A 14,897-nucleotide genomic window follows, 5' to 3' on the forward strand; every position below is an offset into this window, starting at 1 on the left:
ATTATGGCCTCTGAGATTTTGTTTCCTCATCAGCTAGAAGGGGCTGGCACAGGGTTCACAACCCCTTACCTGAAACCCTTGGGCCCCAATGTGTTTTTTTTTTTTTTTTTTGAGGCAGAGTCTCGCTTTGTTGCCCAGGCTAGAGTGAGTGCCGTGGCATCAGCCTAGCTCACAGCAACCTCAAACTCCTGGGCTCAAGCGATCCTACTGCCTCAGCCTCCCAAGTAGCTGGGACTACCGGCATGCGCCACCATGCCCGGCTAATTTTTTCTATATATGTATATTTTTTAGTTGGCCAGGTAATTTCTTTGTATATTTTTAGTAGAGACGGGGTCTCGCTCTTGCTGAGGTTGGTCTCGAACTCCTGACCTCGAGCGATCCACCCGCCTCGGCCTCCCAGAGTTCTAGGATTACAGGCGTGAGCCACCGCGCCTGGCCTCCCAATGTGTTTTTGAATTCAGAATTTTTCAGGGTTTGGAAAGGTCAGACGGTATACAGAAAGGTAAGACAGAAAGAAAACGCCTTACACAGTCCTCCATGGTGGTGTCTGGGACACACTCCATCACCGGCCACATTCAGAGTTCTGCAGCAAGACTGTGAGCAACTCTAAGTGAGGTAAATGAAGACTATAAATAGCCTCATGTCACTTTGGGTCAGGGTTTGCTGCCCGGATGGGTCAGGTCAGGCCAAGCTTTGTTGGTAAATGAGTTACAAAAAAACTGGATTTTGGACTTGTGGATAAAGATTCCCAGACCTGTAACAGGATCTGCTTCGTAAGGTTATTGTTTACTGAAAACATTAAATGGAAAAACATTGTTATAAAGACCTTAACACATTGCCTGGCAAATCACAATAAATATTAACTATTGTTGCTGTTGCCTCTTCCCCCATCCTTGCCTCCTTCTTTCCTCTTTTTCATAAGTGCATCGGTGTCTAGAACAGTCTTTTAGGGGACCTCTCGGATAAATGGAGAAAAATGGTTTAATTCACATATCTGACTGAAACTGGTTTAATTTTGTTGTGTTGTTTATACTATCAATAATTCTGATTTTCTGAAAGCTTTACTTAGTAACATCAACTTCAGCCCAAACTCTGTTTAAATTATTATCAAATCCAAATTATTAAAATCCTAATTAATGAGATTTTAAAGTAAATGATATCCAAAGTTCATGTATAATTCCATTACAAACTCTTTCTTCTACTGATGTCGTGCTTGCTCAAAAGGAGAAAAAGCCCATTTCCGTCTTTTAATGTTACTAAAAGAGTCAGAGTGATCGCTAACTCAAAGTTCAGGGTTGCACTTGTAAATTCCCTTTAACAATCAAAAAATTTAAAATTCACTTTAAAAATTCTCCAAAATTCATACATGCTCTACGACCAACCCTAGCAGCCCCTTTGGCCAAGTGCAGGGTTCTCTTTGTGGCTATAAAATGTTCACCCACAGAGCACTCGTGGACTCACCTCCACACTATGTCATGTAAGGATCTCTGAGAGTAACCCATTTTTTTGTGACTCAGTTTACATAGAGATATTTGGTGAGGAAGGAAATTTTTTATAGGTTTGAGAAAAACTTCATTATTTACCTTGAATGGTAATAGATACCTAGAAGATCTTCAACTGACAGTGGTTCGATTTAGGATTTTTTTGCTTTATGATGGTCTGAAAGTGACATGCATTGGTTCCACAGAAACAGTACCTCGAGTACCCACACATCCGTTCTGTTTTTCACTTTCAGTAAAGTATTCAATAAATTACATGAGATATTCAACACTTTATTATACAATAGACTTTGTGTTAGATGATTTTGCCCAACTGTAGGCTTATGTAAGTGTTTTGAGCGTGTTTAAGGTAGGCTGGCTAAGCTGTGATGTTCTGTCGGGTAGCCGTATTAAGTGCATTTTCGACGTACAATATTTTCATCTTACGATGGGTTTATCGGGACATAACGTCATCCTAAGTCAAGGAGCACCTGTACTTCAGTCGCGAATGGTTTTTTGCCATTTCATTTTATTGCTTTCCCTTCTCTATTTCCAACTATTTTCCTAAAACTATTTTAATTCCAGCATGTGAAATGTGGCACAATTGTCAGCATGATGTATATGTTTATTTTCTAAAGCCCAATGATGTAAATTGGTTAAGCTGGATATGCCTTCCCCCACTCCCTATAAAAATTAGAATGATTCAGAGTCTTTTTAGTGCCTTTGTCTGCCTTTCCCACCCTGTAATTTTTTTCAATAGCTGCTCTCCCTATTTAAAAGCCTGAAATCAAGCATATAGCTGGTGTCTTGTGTGACTCATCTTCAAGTAAAATCCAGAGAAAATGGATTTCATATATTGTCTCAGAAATCTTTCTAAAGAATGGAAGCTTTATAAATTGATGAATCTGTTTGTTGAGGAGGCCGCCTGCCCCTGCCAGCTGCCATGGCTATGTGCACAGTCAATGGTTGGGTAATGCCAACGGGAAGGCCCAGCAGTGGGATTAGGCTTGGCCTGGCAAATGCTCCACTTCATGCCCACTCCTACTGACGGAAGGTTGCTTTTCTTTTTTACCCCTTTGCTATCCATTTTTCCTCTCCTGTGTTTGCAATTCTCAACAGAATTCAGGACACCGCCCACACTTTTCCAGCAAGTCATTTTTATTTGTTCCTTACATTTCTGCTTCTGGGAAAATTTAATCTTCTTTTTAAAAGCTTTACTATATCTTAGAGCAGGGTTTCTCAGCTCCAGTGCTATTGACATTTTGGACTGGATGATATTTTGTTGTGGGCGCTGTCCTGTGCGTTGTAGGATGTTTAGCAGCATTGCTGGCCTCTACCCGCTGTATACCAGTAGCACTTTCCCCATCCCTAGTTTGTGACAACCACAGATGTCTCTGGACGTTGCTAAATGTCCTCTAGGGGTCAAAATTGCCCTCAGTTGAAAACCACTGTCTTAGAAGAATGTCCTAAGGCTGGGTTCCCAGGAGTTCTAAATGAGTATTTGAATGTTATTTAGTCTTGAAATTTCAGGACACCATAGGAGAGGCTTATGAAATAATGAGTTCTTGCACAATGGCAGAATATTGCAACATTTTCAGATTTTACTTTAGAATTTTGAGGCCATTTTTTTTTTCTTTTAGTAAGAAAAGGGGTAAACAAGAAAAGCAAGGTTCCGTCAGTAGGAGTCTGCATGAAGTGGAGAATTTGCCAGCTAAGTCTACACCCACTGCTGGGCCTTCCCGTTGGCATTACCCAACCATTGACTGTGCACGTAGCCATGGCAGCTGGCAGGGGCAGGCGGCCTCCTCAACAAACAGATTCATCAATTTGTAAAGCTCCCATTCCTTAGAAACATTTCTGAGACAATATATGAAATCCATTTTCTCCTGATTTTACTTGAAGTAACTGGCTGATCATCTCAATGAGAATTGATTATGTATAGAGAGAACGTGACCATGACCAATTTCTACGTCATTTCCTAAATTAGAGACAAATGAGTACAAGCTCACAAACCTCTATCTGGATAGCGTTTCTGTTCTGCTGTAGACACACTTAGACCTTTATTTCCTCCCCTGGAGTGTTTCCTAGTCCAGGGGCTCTGTGGGAGCTGTGGGGATCTGGCCCGATGCTGTGAAGAGCCCGAGATGTGCTCCACAACTCCCCTATGCCCGTCTTATCTCAGAGCCTGATCATCGTCCTCCCACTCTGTTCTCAATCCCACCACCGACCGAAAAGTGTCTCTCCAGAAGCCCCAGCAGACTTCCACTGGCCTGTCATTGTTCAGAATCATGTTACACGGTTACCCCTGGCCACAAGAGTATCTGGGAGAGTGAACAGATAGAGGTCTTAGCTTTCCCAGCCTCTCCATTTGTATTGGTTTCCTAGGGCTTCCACCACAAAGTACCATAAACTGGGTGGATTAAACAACAGACATTTCTTGTCTCCTGGTTCTCATAAATTAGAAATCTGAAATCAAGGTGTTGATGGTGTTAGCTCCCTCTGAGGGGCTGCGAGGGGGAATCTGTTCCATGCCTCACTCCTGGCTTTGGTAGCCTCAGGCATTCCTTGACTTGTGGATGGCATCCCCTTGGGTCCTTATGTCATCTTCCCTCTATGCATGTCTGTCTTTGTGTACAAATTTTTCATTTGTAAGGACACCAGTCCTATTGGATTAGGGACCACCCTAATGACCTCATTTTTATTCTGTTACTGCTATAAAGACCCTATTTCCAAATAAGGTTACATTTTGAGGTACTGGGAGAATTTAACATATCTTTTTTGGGGGGACTCAATTCAAGCTAAAACAGAAGTTGACAGGAACCAAGGAGGAAGGGGGGAGGGTTGGCCAGTCAACAGTGCTGGCCACACATACTGACAAGAAGGAAGAAGAATTTGGTTGATGTTAAGTTTATAGAAACTGATAACTTATTTTATATATTTTCCAAGTGAAAATTATAGCTTGAATAGTTGGAAAAGAGTCCATTTAGGACATGATGCAATCACTTACCGTCCAAAAAGCACTGGACCTTAAGTGACCCAAGTGGCTCTTTCTTCAGTGTAGAGCTCTTTTGCTTTTATTTGGTTTAATCTTAGGGCAAAAATGTCTCTCTGGTGAAATCAACAAATACTTGTCCTTGGGGAATGAATTAACTCCTTTAGGGCATTGTGACTTCACTTCCAAAAGTCATGCTGCTTGTTCTCAAGTATAGTTTAGTTTAGTGCCCTTTCTGTTTAAAAAATTGAGGTATATATATTCTTTATTATTAATACTTCTCCCACCCATTCCCTATATCTCTAGTATTAAAATTCCCGGCACATTTTGTCCCACAGAATATCAGGTATATGTTAATAGATGACACTAAGAAAAAGAAAAAAAAAACAGAAAAGAAAATAAAAGCTTGTTTATTTCTTAGACTTTTTGGTGTGAAAAACAATACAAGTTTACAGTTCTGATGGAACACATATGTTCACCTAGGCACTGACATTTGATGTTCTCAAGAATTGAGTCAGATTGGAATATTACTTTATTTGAATACATGTATGTAAATTTAGCTCTGAAAAAAACTCAGTAGTGTCATGTGCCCTGATACCTGCATAAGCATATGAGGCTAAGTTCTCTGACATGGTAGAGTATCAGGAGGCTCTCAGTTTGCTCCTCTCTGGACACCAGACTCTTGGCATGGCAGTTGGGTAGGTTTTGCAAAGATCAGCCATCTAGCCATCTATATTTAGTGGGGTTTTTTTTTTTTTTGAGACAGAGTCTCGCTCTGTTGCCCGGGCTAGAGTGAGTGCCATGGCGTCAGCCTAGCTCACAGCAACCTCAAACTCCTAGGCTTAAGTGATCCTACTGCCTCAGCCTCCCGAGTAACTGGGACTACAGGCATGCGCCACCATGCCCGGCTAATTTTTTCTATATATATTTTTAGTTGTCCAGATAATTTCTTTCTATTTTTAGTAGAGACAGGGTCTCTCTCTTGCTCAGGCTGGTCTCAAACTCCTGACCTCGAGCAATCCACCCGCCTCAGCCTCCCAGAGTGCTAGGATTACAAGCGTGAACCATCGTGCCAGGCCTATATTTAGTAGTTTTAAAAGACATACTCTGCTGAATCTTGGAGGTTACATGGGACACCCTGGGTTCACCCAGGGTGAAGATGCAAAAGGGATCTTCTCATCTTTGATTCAAACATGTTTGTCTTTTATTTGTCCTTCCAAGAAAGACTTCTATTTAGAAACAAAGGCTCTACAGCTGAAAATAGTTTGAGAGGCATGACATAGGGCAATTCCTAAAGGGGTTCTTTAGCTCTTTCTGGCAAGAGCATAGCATTGACTGAACCCATACGCCAGAGCAGTAATCCTGATGTCAAAAATGGATGCAATGTGTTGATCTTCAAGAGGGTGTGAAGTACTGTGCTGCTCAAATTGTCTGAATTAGCTTGCTTAATCATCACAGAAAAGTTTATGAGTTTCAGAGAGGTTAATTACTTGTTTTGGTTAACGTGCTGGTTAAGTGGCACGGTGGGAACCTGAAACCAGGGCTGTCTGGCTCTAAAGCCCCTTTCCCGCATTCTGGTCTACATGAGATGTCTGCTTCTTCTTTCAGGGTCACTGTCACTCCCTTAGTCTAACTTACTCCAGATACTCAGGGTGTCATCTTCAGAATGGAGTCCTTACTAGTCGATTTCTATGGAAGGCTTTGCTTTCTTCCAGAAAAGTCAGTGGTGTGCTGACTATGGCTAAGTGACCATGCAGCTCTCCCTCTCTTCAGCTGAGCTTTACCTGCATCTTTTATCTCTTTGGTTTCATTCTCTTTGCTAGGTCAACTGTGGGACAGGAGAAGTGTTGATGGCTCTTCAGGTGGAAAGACTCACTTCCTACTTGGAGTTCAGTGTGAACCTACATCTCCTGTTGCACAGAAACATGTGTCACACCTTGAATAATATGAATTAGTACCGTGGGAGGCGGCATTTTGTGGACATTGTTTCATGGCCATTTTTCTGTAGGTTACTTTGCATGTTGTATGAAGATGAGCACATCATTTCTCTTGCACTAATATCAGATCTATTATTAGTGTGTTTATTATTAGTAAGCATTAAGGGTAGGAAATACGAGATTTCTCATTTCATGTTTCATTAATGTCATGTTCTGTAATGACATTAGAATTATCCCCAGGGAGTATAATTCCTTGGATGTGGCTCTGAATAGCTCACTATCAAATATCTGATTTTAAGCACCCACGGAAATATAGAATTAATTGAATTAAAGGCCTGGAAACTTGAGAGCCATAGAAGCACAGGATTAGCAAGTTTAGAGTTCATGTGGTCTAAGCTTCCCTAAGTGGCACTTCAGTCCACACTGTAACATTTTTAATAAATACAGGCACACCTCAGAGACATTATAGGTTCAGTTCCAGACCACCACAATAAAGCAAATATCAAAATAAAGTGAATATCACAATAAAGCAAGTCACATAATTTTTTTGGTTTTCTAGTGCATATAAAAGTTATGTTTATACTGTACTGTAGTCTATTACATGTGCAATAGCATTATGTCTAAAAAGTCCAGTGTACATACCTTAATTAAAAAATACTTTATTGCTAAAAAATGTTATCATCTGATTCTTCAGAGAATCACAAAAGATTTCTCTGTAGTACGTGATGCTGTTTGATAGCATTTTACCCACAGCAGAACTGCTTTCAAAGTTGAAATCGATCCTCTCAAACCCTGCCACTGCTTTAGCAACTAAGTTTACATTGATATAGCATATCTATATCTATATTCTAAATCCTTGTTGTCATTTCAACAATGTTCACAGCATCATCACCAGGAGTAGTTTCCACCTCAAGAAACCACTTTCTTTATTCATCCATAAGAAGCAGCTCCACATCTGTTCAAGTTTTATCATGAGACTACAGCAATTCAGTCACATCTTCAGACTTCCCTTCTAATTCTATGAATAGTTCTCTTGCCGTTATCGTCACATCTGCAATTACTTCCTCCATTGGAGTCTTGAACCACCCCCTCAAAGCCATCCATGAGGATTGGAATGAACTTCTTTCAAATTCCCATGATGTTGATCTTTTTACTTCCTCCCATGAATTACAAATGTTCTTAATGACATCTGGAATAGTGAATCCTTTCCAGAAGGTTTTTAGTTTACTTTGGCCAGATCCATCAGAGGAATCACTATCTGTTGTAACAGTAGCCTTACGAAATGTATTTTCTTAAATAATCAGACTTGAAAGTCAAAATGACTCTTTTTGATTCATGGGCTGCAGAATGGGTGTTGTATTAACAGGCATGAAAACAACATTAATCTCGTTGTACATCTCCATCAGAGCTCTTGGGTGACCAGGTGCATTGTCAGTGAGCAGCAATATTTTGAAAGGAATCTTTTTTCCTGAGCAGTAGATCTCAACAGTGGGCTTGAAATATTCAGCAAACCATGCTATAAACAGATGTACTGCCATCCAGGCTTTTGTTGTTGCATTTATAGAGCACAGACAGAATAGATTTAGCATAATTCTTAAGGGCCTTAGTATTTTCAGAATGGTAAATAAGCATTGGCTTCAACTTAATGTCACCAGCTGTGTTAGCCCCTAACAAGAGTCAGCCTGTCCTATGAAGCTTTGAAGCCAGACATTGACTTCTCCTCTCTAGCTGTGAAAGTCCTAGACGGCATCTTCTTCCAATAGAAGGCTGTTTTGTCTACGTTGAAAATCTGTTGTTTAGTGTAGCCACCTTCATTAATGACCTTAGCTAGATCTTCTGGATAACTTGCTGCAGCTTCTACGTCAGTAATTTCTGCTTTACCTTGGACTTTCATGTTATGGAGATGGCTTCTGTAAATAATATAAACCAGTCAAGATGTTTCAGTGTCTGTGAGAATGGTACTGTAGTGTAATGTAAATATCCACTAGTCTTTTCCTTTCCTCTTCCTAAATAAACTATCAGAAGGAAACAAATCTATCACCCCAGATGTGGTGGTTTTATTGAATTCAACATTTTATGAAAACTGGATTTAGTAAAGTCAACTTGAGTATTGTGAAAGTGTACCTGAGGTCTTTGGTAAACTTATGCTCTTGATTTAAGGGGATGGCTGTACAAAGAAAAGACTCTTGAGAAAGATGGGACCACTGGGGAAATTAGGGGGGTTGTGGAGGGTCTTGGTGGGCTTTAACGGAGGGGCAATGATTGTATGCTATGGAAGAGGAGACAAGATTCTGTTCCCCTGCCCTCTTGAACATTGCTTTTACCCTAGTTGGAATCACCACGTTAAAGAGATTTTGACCTTTCAAATGCTCAAATGATAATATTACTATATAAGTATGTAGTGTAGTCAGTATGACTAGAGTTTGGGGCATGTGCAACCAACACTCTATAGAAGGTTGGAAAAAAGTTTGAAAAAATATATTTGTACCCTTGAATTTCCCAAAATGCCTCAAGGTTTCTTATCAAGATTAACTCACTTTAATTTTTCATCAACTATATGTGGTGGGAGAGTTTCTCTGGGGAATGACTCTTTTGTAGATTTTAGAAGTACCTTTTGTCTTAACTCTTTTAACCTTTGAAACTCCTAAATTAAAGTTTTGAAGGTAAGTAAATGTTATTCATAAATGATTATCCATTAACTTGTTGAAGGAATTATATAAAAATTAAAAATACCAGTCAAAATATTTTATTATATAATAAATGCAGATTTATTTCAGAGGCAAATACAGCTATCAATTACTTATTTTAAATCTCAGTTTTACAAAAAATCTGGAAGCTGGTGTCATAAACAGTTTTGCGGCTTAGGCTGAGCACTGGATTTTAACACTTTGTTGCATCTTTAAATGAGGCTTATTGTTATTCTGTTTCTTTTTTCCAGATGGTCTCCCAGCTTGAAGCCCAAATATCGGAGCTTGTGGAACAGTTGGAAAAGGAGTCTGCTTTTCACCAGAAAGCTCTCCAGAGGGCCCAGAAAGCAGAGAACAAGTTGGAGACTCTTCAGGGTCAGCTGACACACCTGGAGGGAGAGCTGGTTTCTAGAGATGTTTTGCGAGACGACTTGAATCTTGAGAAACAAAAAGTAATAATCTTGAGGGCATGTCTATGGGTGGAAGCATCTGTTGCAGTATAAAATTTTACCTGGAGATATTCTGAATTTTGCAGTACTTAGACTGGTTAAATCCTAGGTCATGTGCAAATTTCAAGGAACAATGGGTCTCTTTCTATTGTTCAGAGCTTTCTTGACTCAAATAAATTCAATTAAACACAAGTATTTTAATATGTAATTAGTTTTTTATTTTTTCAACAAGTATTTATTAAATGTGCATTATATATGAGGCCCTGAAGGTTTGAGGTGCTAAAGTATGAATAATAATACATAGTTCCTGATCTTAAAAGGCTCTTAATTCAATAGAGGAGGCAGATATTCAGATAATTTGCTGGACTATGAGGTTATAAGTGTTATAATAGATGTGTAGAATTCATGAAGTGCTGTAGGAACTTCTGGATAAAGGGAAGATTTTATAGGGGAGGAGATAATTAAATTCATCTTTGAAGGATAAGTAGGATTATAGTGGTGAGAACAGACAAATACTGCAGGGGAAAGAGCTTGAACAAAGGCATGAAATGTTGCAAGTGCATGGTGTATTCAGAGAATGCAGAGTGGTTAACCGCATGTGGCTGGACAGGTGGCATGATTTGTGGATCTGTGGCAAGAGACAAGACTGGAATGGCTTGGATTATGAAGCTGGAGCATTTTTCACCCTGTAGAGTATGAAGTGTGATAAGTGATTGCGAATGTTGCAGTATCTCAGAAAGATACATGACGTTTCTGTGGAGCTGAGATTGCAGGATGCATAGGCTCGGAAGTGATGGTGCCAATAGCCCAATGGGAGAGGAGAGTTGAGGGAGAGGAGAAGGGGTCCATACTGAGGGTTTGAGTGTGGGAGAGCTTCGGTGACCTCTGAGAGGCAGTTTTGGTACAATGGTAGAGAATAGAAGCCAGTTTGCTTTGGGCTGAGAAATGATAGAAAGGGACAGGGAAGTGACTTACGAACAGACTGCAAAGTCTGGTGGCCAAAGAAAAAAAAAGGAAGGAAGCAGTAGCTGTGACTTGGCTTGGTCTTGTCTTAATCCCTTTTTGTCTGTTGCAGTTGTTGCATGCTAACTAGATGGGTTATATGTAGAAATTATAAAAGAGGCTTTCATACCTTCACATAAAAGGTAATGACTCTATTTTATGTAAAATACAAGCAATAGCAGTTAGGTCACTTTTATACACACAGATTAGAAATCAAAATTCCAAAGGGAGAGCTGATACAGCATTGAGAAGTGATAACCTGATGATGCAGAGACAAAAGCAACCTGTGGTTTTGTAGTGCAATACAGTAAGTGATATTTGTAGTGACTGTGACTTACAAAGAAGAGATAAAATCATATTCATATGGATGGTATTTAAGAAAATTAGAAAATATACAAATAATTTTGTCCTGATGATTAAAATATAGATAGTTCTGGGCTTTAAGCCGGTATGCTTCAGTTAGCAGGAAATTATATTTATTTAGACATTTAATTGCCTGCAAATGCCAGATGAATGAAAAGTTATTACAATCAGCAGAAAATATCAAAGATAGAATCCAAATCATAAAATTGTAATACAGAAAGCTCATTGATTGATTTACTTATCCAGCAAGCACTTAGCATTATTCTATGTCTAGGCATGGCCAGATAAGCCATAGAAATCAAGTAAGGAAGACCCTTAAATAGTTTTATAACTTTAGCCTGTTAAAATATGAACCTTAACTTCCTTCTATTCCTTCCTCTATTTTAGGACATTGTTCATTTAACTTTTAAACACCTTTAAAGACATTTTCTAAAACCTTTTAATGAAAAAAAAAATCAAACCAAAATATTCAAATTTTGTTTGTACGGAGAGCTTGGAGTTTGGAGTAATTTGTAGAGCCTAAGAAGAGTGGTGTAGCAATTGCTTAAGTTGCCAGTTTCCACCTTTGAGGCCGGGGCCCAGTTAGGTGGGAAAAATTCCCATGGAAGGTGCATGGGTGGGTGGGTCTCAGAGATTGGATTATCCTGGAAGGGGCATGGTGGCAGCAGCATGTTGCCAAAGCAGAAAGATGAGGATGTAATCAGGGACATAGACAAATTTGCTATATGGCAGGGTTAGAAAGAGTTTATAATATTAGGTTGAACCTCAAGGTCACTGATGGGGACAGTCAAGATTATTTGAACAAGGAAAGGGAAGGAAACTGGCAGGGTGTTTCAGAAATTCAATACCAAATATTGGAGTCAGAGTCCAGGCTCTGTGCTGGGTTTAAAGAGAACTACCTGTAAGCTTAGGAGAAAGTGAAGCATGCTGTGAGATCACCCATTAACTTTTACCTTTGTGTCTCATTTTCGTTTTTTGTTCTTGGGCTTAGTATCTTACATTTCTGGATCAGCTTTCAGAGAAAATGAAATTGGACCAGATGGCTGCTGAACTTGGTTTTGACATGCGCCTGGATGTAGTTTTAGCTCGCACAGAGCAGCTGGTCCGTCTCGAGAGCAATGCAGTCATTGAAAGCAAGACCATTGCCTACAATTTGCAGAGAAAGGTAGGGGATATTAAAACTTGCTAGCTTTGAGAGAAGGAATTTCTGAAAAACCCAAATATTGAAAAATAACTTATCCCCACCATATTTACCAGAGTGGCTAGGAAATGTATTATAAAGTAACTATTTAGGATTTGAGACTCAATTTCAAGTCTGAAGAATATCTATCACCTAAGGTTATGTTTCACTGTGAGTATCAGAGAGCCTGAATAACAATGGCTTAAACAAGCAATGTTTTCTTTTTTCTTTTTTCTTCTTACACAAATTCTTGGAGATAGGCAGCTTAGGGCTGGTGTGGCAGCTCTGCTCTGTAAAGTCTTCAAGGAACCAGGCTCATTTCAGCTCATTAATTTCCCATCCCTAGGGTGGTCCTTATCTTCATGGTCAAAATAGGACCATTATATCTGTGTTCTAGGCAAAAGAGAGGAAAACGATGAGGAAGAGGGATACAAAAGAATATGCAAGAGGTGTCTCTTGAAAAAGGCTCCCAGTATTTGCTGCAAGAACTATATATCCCAAGGCCAGAATCTGTTCTGATGGCCAAACTAGCTGCAAGGGAGGCTTGCATATGTAGCCTTTTTTCTGGGTAGCCATTTGCCTGGCTAAAAAACCCCACAGTTTCTATTACTTTGGAAGAAGAGGAGAACTGGGAAAACATCTAGCAGTTTCTGCCTCTATAAGCTACATTGCACTGGAAAGTAGAGAGCTAAGGGCTTACTTTTCATTCACTCAAAAGAAGAGTTAGAAAGAGTTTAGACTAAATCAATGAAAGGGATAAAATGTAATCATTACTCATATAATCATGGTATTGGGGAAAGAAATAGGAAAACACAGATGTTTTCTTATAATAGTTCTTAGAAAATTCTATGGTAGAATTGTAGTGTAGAGGGCTCTGTAACGAATCACATCTGGGTTCCCAATTAGGCTCTATTAAGCTGTGTGACCTTGGACAAATCATATACCTCTCTGTCTCTGTTTCCTCATATTGAAGATGGGGAGGATATCTACCCCAAGGGGTTGTTAGTTTTCAATAAATAACATTCTTGAAATCTTGGCTCATAGAAGATACTTTATTCACATTTGGCCTCTTCTCGATTGACTGCATCTTGAGAAATCTTTTATAAAAGATAGCAGACAAGCCCTATTACCATCACACACATTAAACTGAGCTTTCTGAAGTTCTCAATAATTGATCCATTTTCTTCATATCCAATCCCATTAGTTTTTAAGAATTATATAATTATTAAAATTACTGGTGTCCAGAACTTACCAGTGTACGTTGCAATAAAGAGGAATTTGCCGTGAAGCAGCTCATGAAAGGGATTTTGGTTAGGGAAATATTAAAAGTGATCTGAGCATGGACACAGCTGCCAGTGTGAGGCAGGATACTTAATGCAGCATTTCAGTAAGTGCTTCTGACACGTTACAAACGCACAGTAGATGACGAGGGAAAATGCGACGATCTTCAGCTGGAACATTCAGTAATTCGACGTGATTCTAATATTTGTAACTGACGACAGAGGTTCTGTACTTAATATTCCGCTCACTAATTATGACGTGTGGAGCCCAGGAAGATTTTTTTTTTCCTCTTACAGTCCATAGTCGTTTTCTAAAAGTCACTCTAATTTCCTTCATCAAATTTGATTGCCGGTGATAAGTGACGTTTGAGGACCTGTTTCCTGCTTAGTTGGTGGTTCTTACAGGCCAGACATGTAACAAAGACACCAATGAACTTTCTTGAAGTCCCTTTTATTTCTAAGATTTTAAATGTATAAGAAAAGTTTTCTTAAAAATCTCTTTGATTACTTTGAAAATATATCAACTTTCACGTAGGGGGCCACTCATCCAGTTCTAAGGGATTGACATTACCAAGTCTACGTTTATAATACGAATTTGTATCCTGTCTTGTTTCAGAAAACACTGGTTCATCTCATTGTGGCCATTAGACATTGGGAGGATTTTGTCTCTCTGTCTTATTATAGTCTGCTCTTGATAAGCCCATTTTGGTAGTCTTAAAAGTAATTTCACATTTTTATTATTATGCACATAATGTTGGAGAGAATCACATGTTGAAAGCCGACTCCTCTGCCATTTTCTGTGGCTCTTTTGTCTCATATTTTGCAGCTACAAAATTAATTCCTGGAAAAGGTATGAATAAAAAAATGCAACCAGGCAAAGAAACCCAATGACCTTTTTTGATGGCTTACAAATGAGTCTTATTGAAGTGTTTATCTACACTTTTGGGTAATTCACTTATATTTAATGACTGTTCGATTATTATTATTATTATTTAAAAAAAAATCTCTGTTTGTATCAAACCAGCTAAAAACTCAGAAAGAAAGACTGGAGAGCAAAGAACTGCACATGAACCTGCTCCGGCAGAAAATAGTCCAGTTGGAGGAGGAGAAGCAGGTGCGCACAGCCTTGGCCGTGGAGAGGGATGAGGCACATCTCGCCACCAGGAAGTTACAGAAGAAGGTGGAGAGGCTGCAGGGGGAGCTGAGCCAATGTCAAGAATCAAACACTGAGCTCAAAGCCAAACTGGCTGACACCAGTGAGCTTAAGGCAAGGGCTTGGCTTCATTTCCTTACTGCTTTTTGCTAGTTACCATCAAAGTTTATGCAAAAGAATAGTAGCCTTGTAGTAGGCACACCAGAAAAAGAAAGATGAAAACTTCCTCCAATTTTCTAGAGTTGTGGGAAAAATGCAAAAAATCACACAAATCAGAATACATATCCATTTCATGTCTCTTCAATATTTGAAGGGAAGCTGTCATTGTGGGGTAAAATGTCATTCAAAAAGGGGTGATGTTTAAGTACAGGAGAAA

At 39.3% G+C, this 14,897-nt stretch overlaps 1 protein-coding gene across 2 annotated transcripts in view; it reads left to right on the top strand.

Moving 5' to 3' along the window:
* Positions 1-14,897, top strand: part of CCDC170 (coiled-coil domain containing 170) — an 81,612-nt gene that overhangs the window by 51,849 nt on the left and 14,866 nt on the right. Inside the window, exons 7-9 of one of the 2 annotated variants that reach the window (XM_045544586.1) lie at positions 9,346-9,546; positions 11,900-12,073; positions 14,393-14,635. In XM_045544586.1, the coding sequence (XP_045400542.1) occupies positions 9,346-9,546; positions 11,900-12,073; positions 14,393-14,635 (618 nt within the window). The remainder of the gene's footprint in view (positions 1-9,345; positions 9,547-11,899; positions 12,074-14,392; positions 14,636-14,897) is intronic. The other variant, XM_045544587.1, reaches the window with a different exon arrangement.

This window comes from Lemur catta, chromosome 2 (assembly GCF_020740605.2).
Source record: "Lemur catta isolate mLemCat1 chromosome 2, mLemCat1.pri, whole genome shotgun sequence".
Taxonomy (NCBI): domain Eukaryota; kingdom Metazoa; phylum Chordata; class Mammalia; order Primates; family Lemuridae; genus Lemur; species Lemur catta.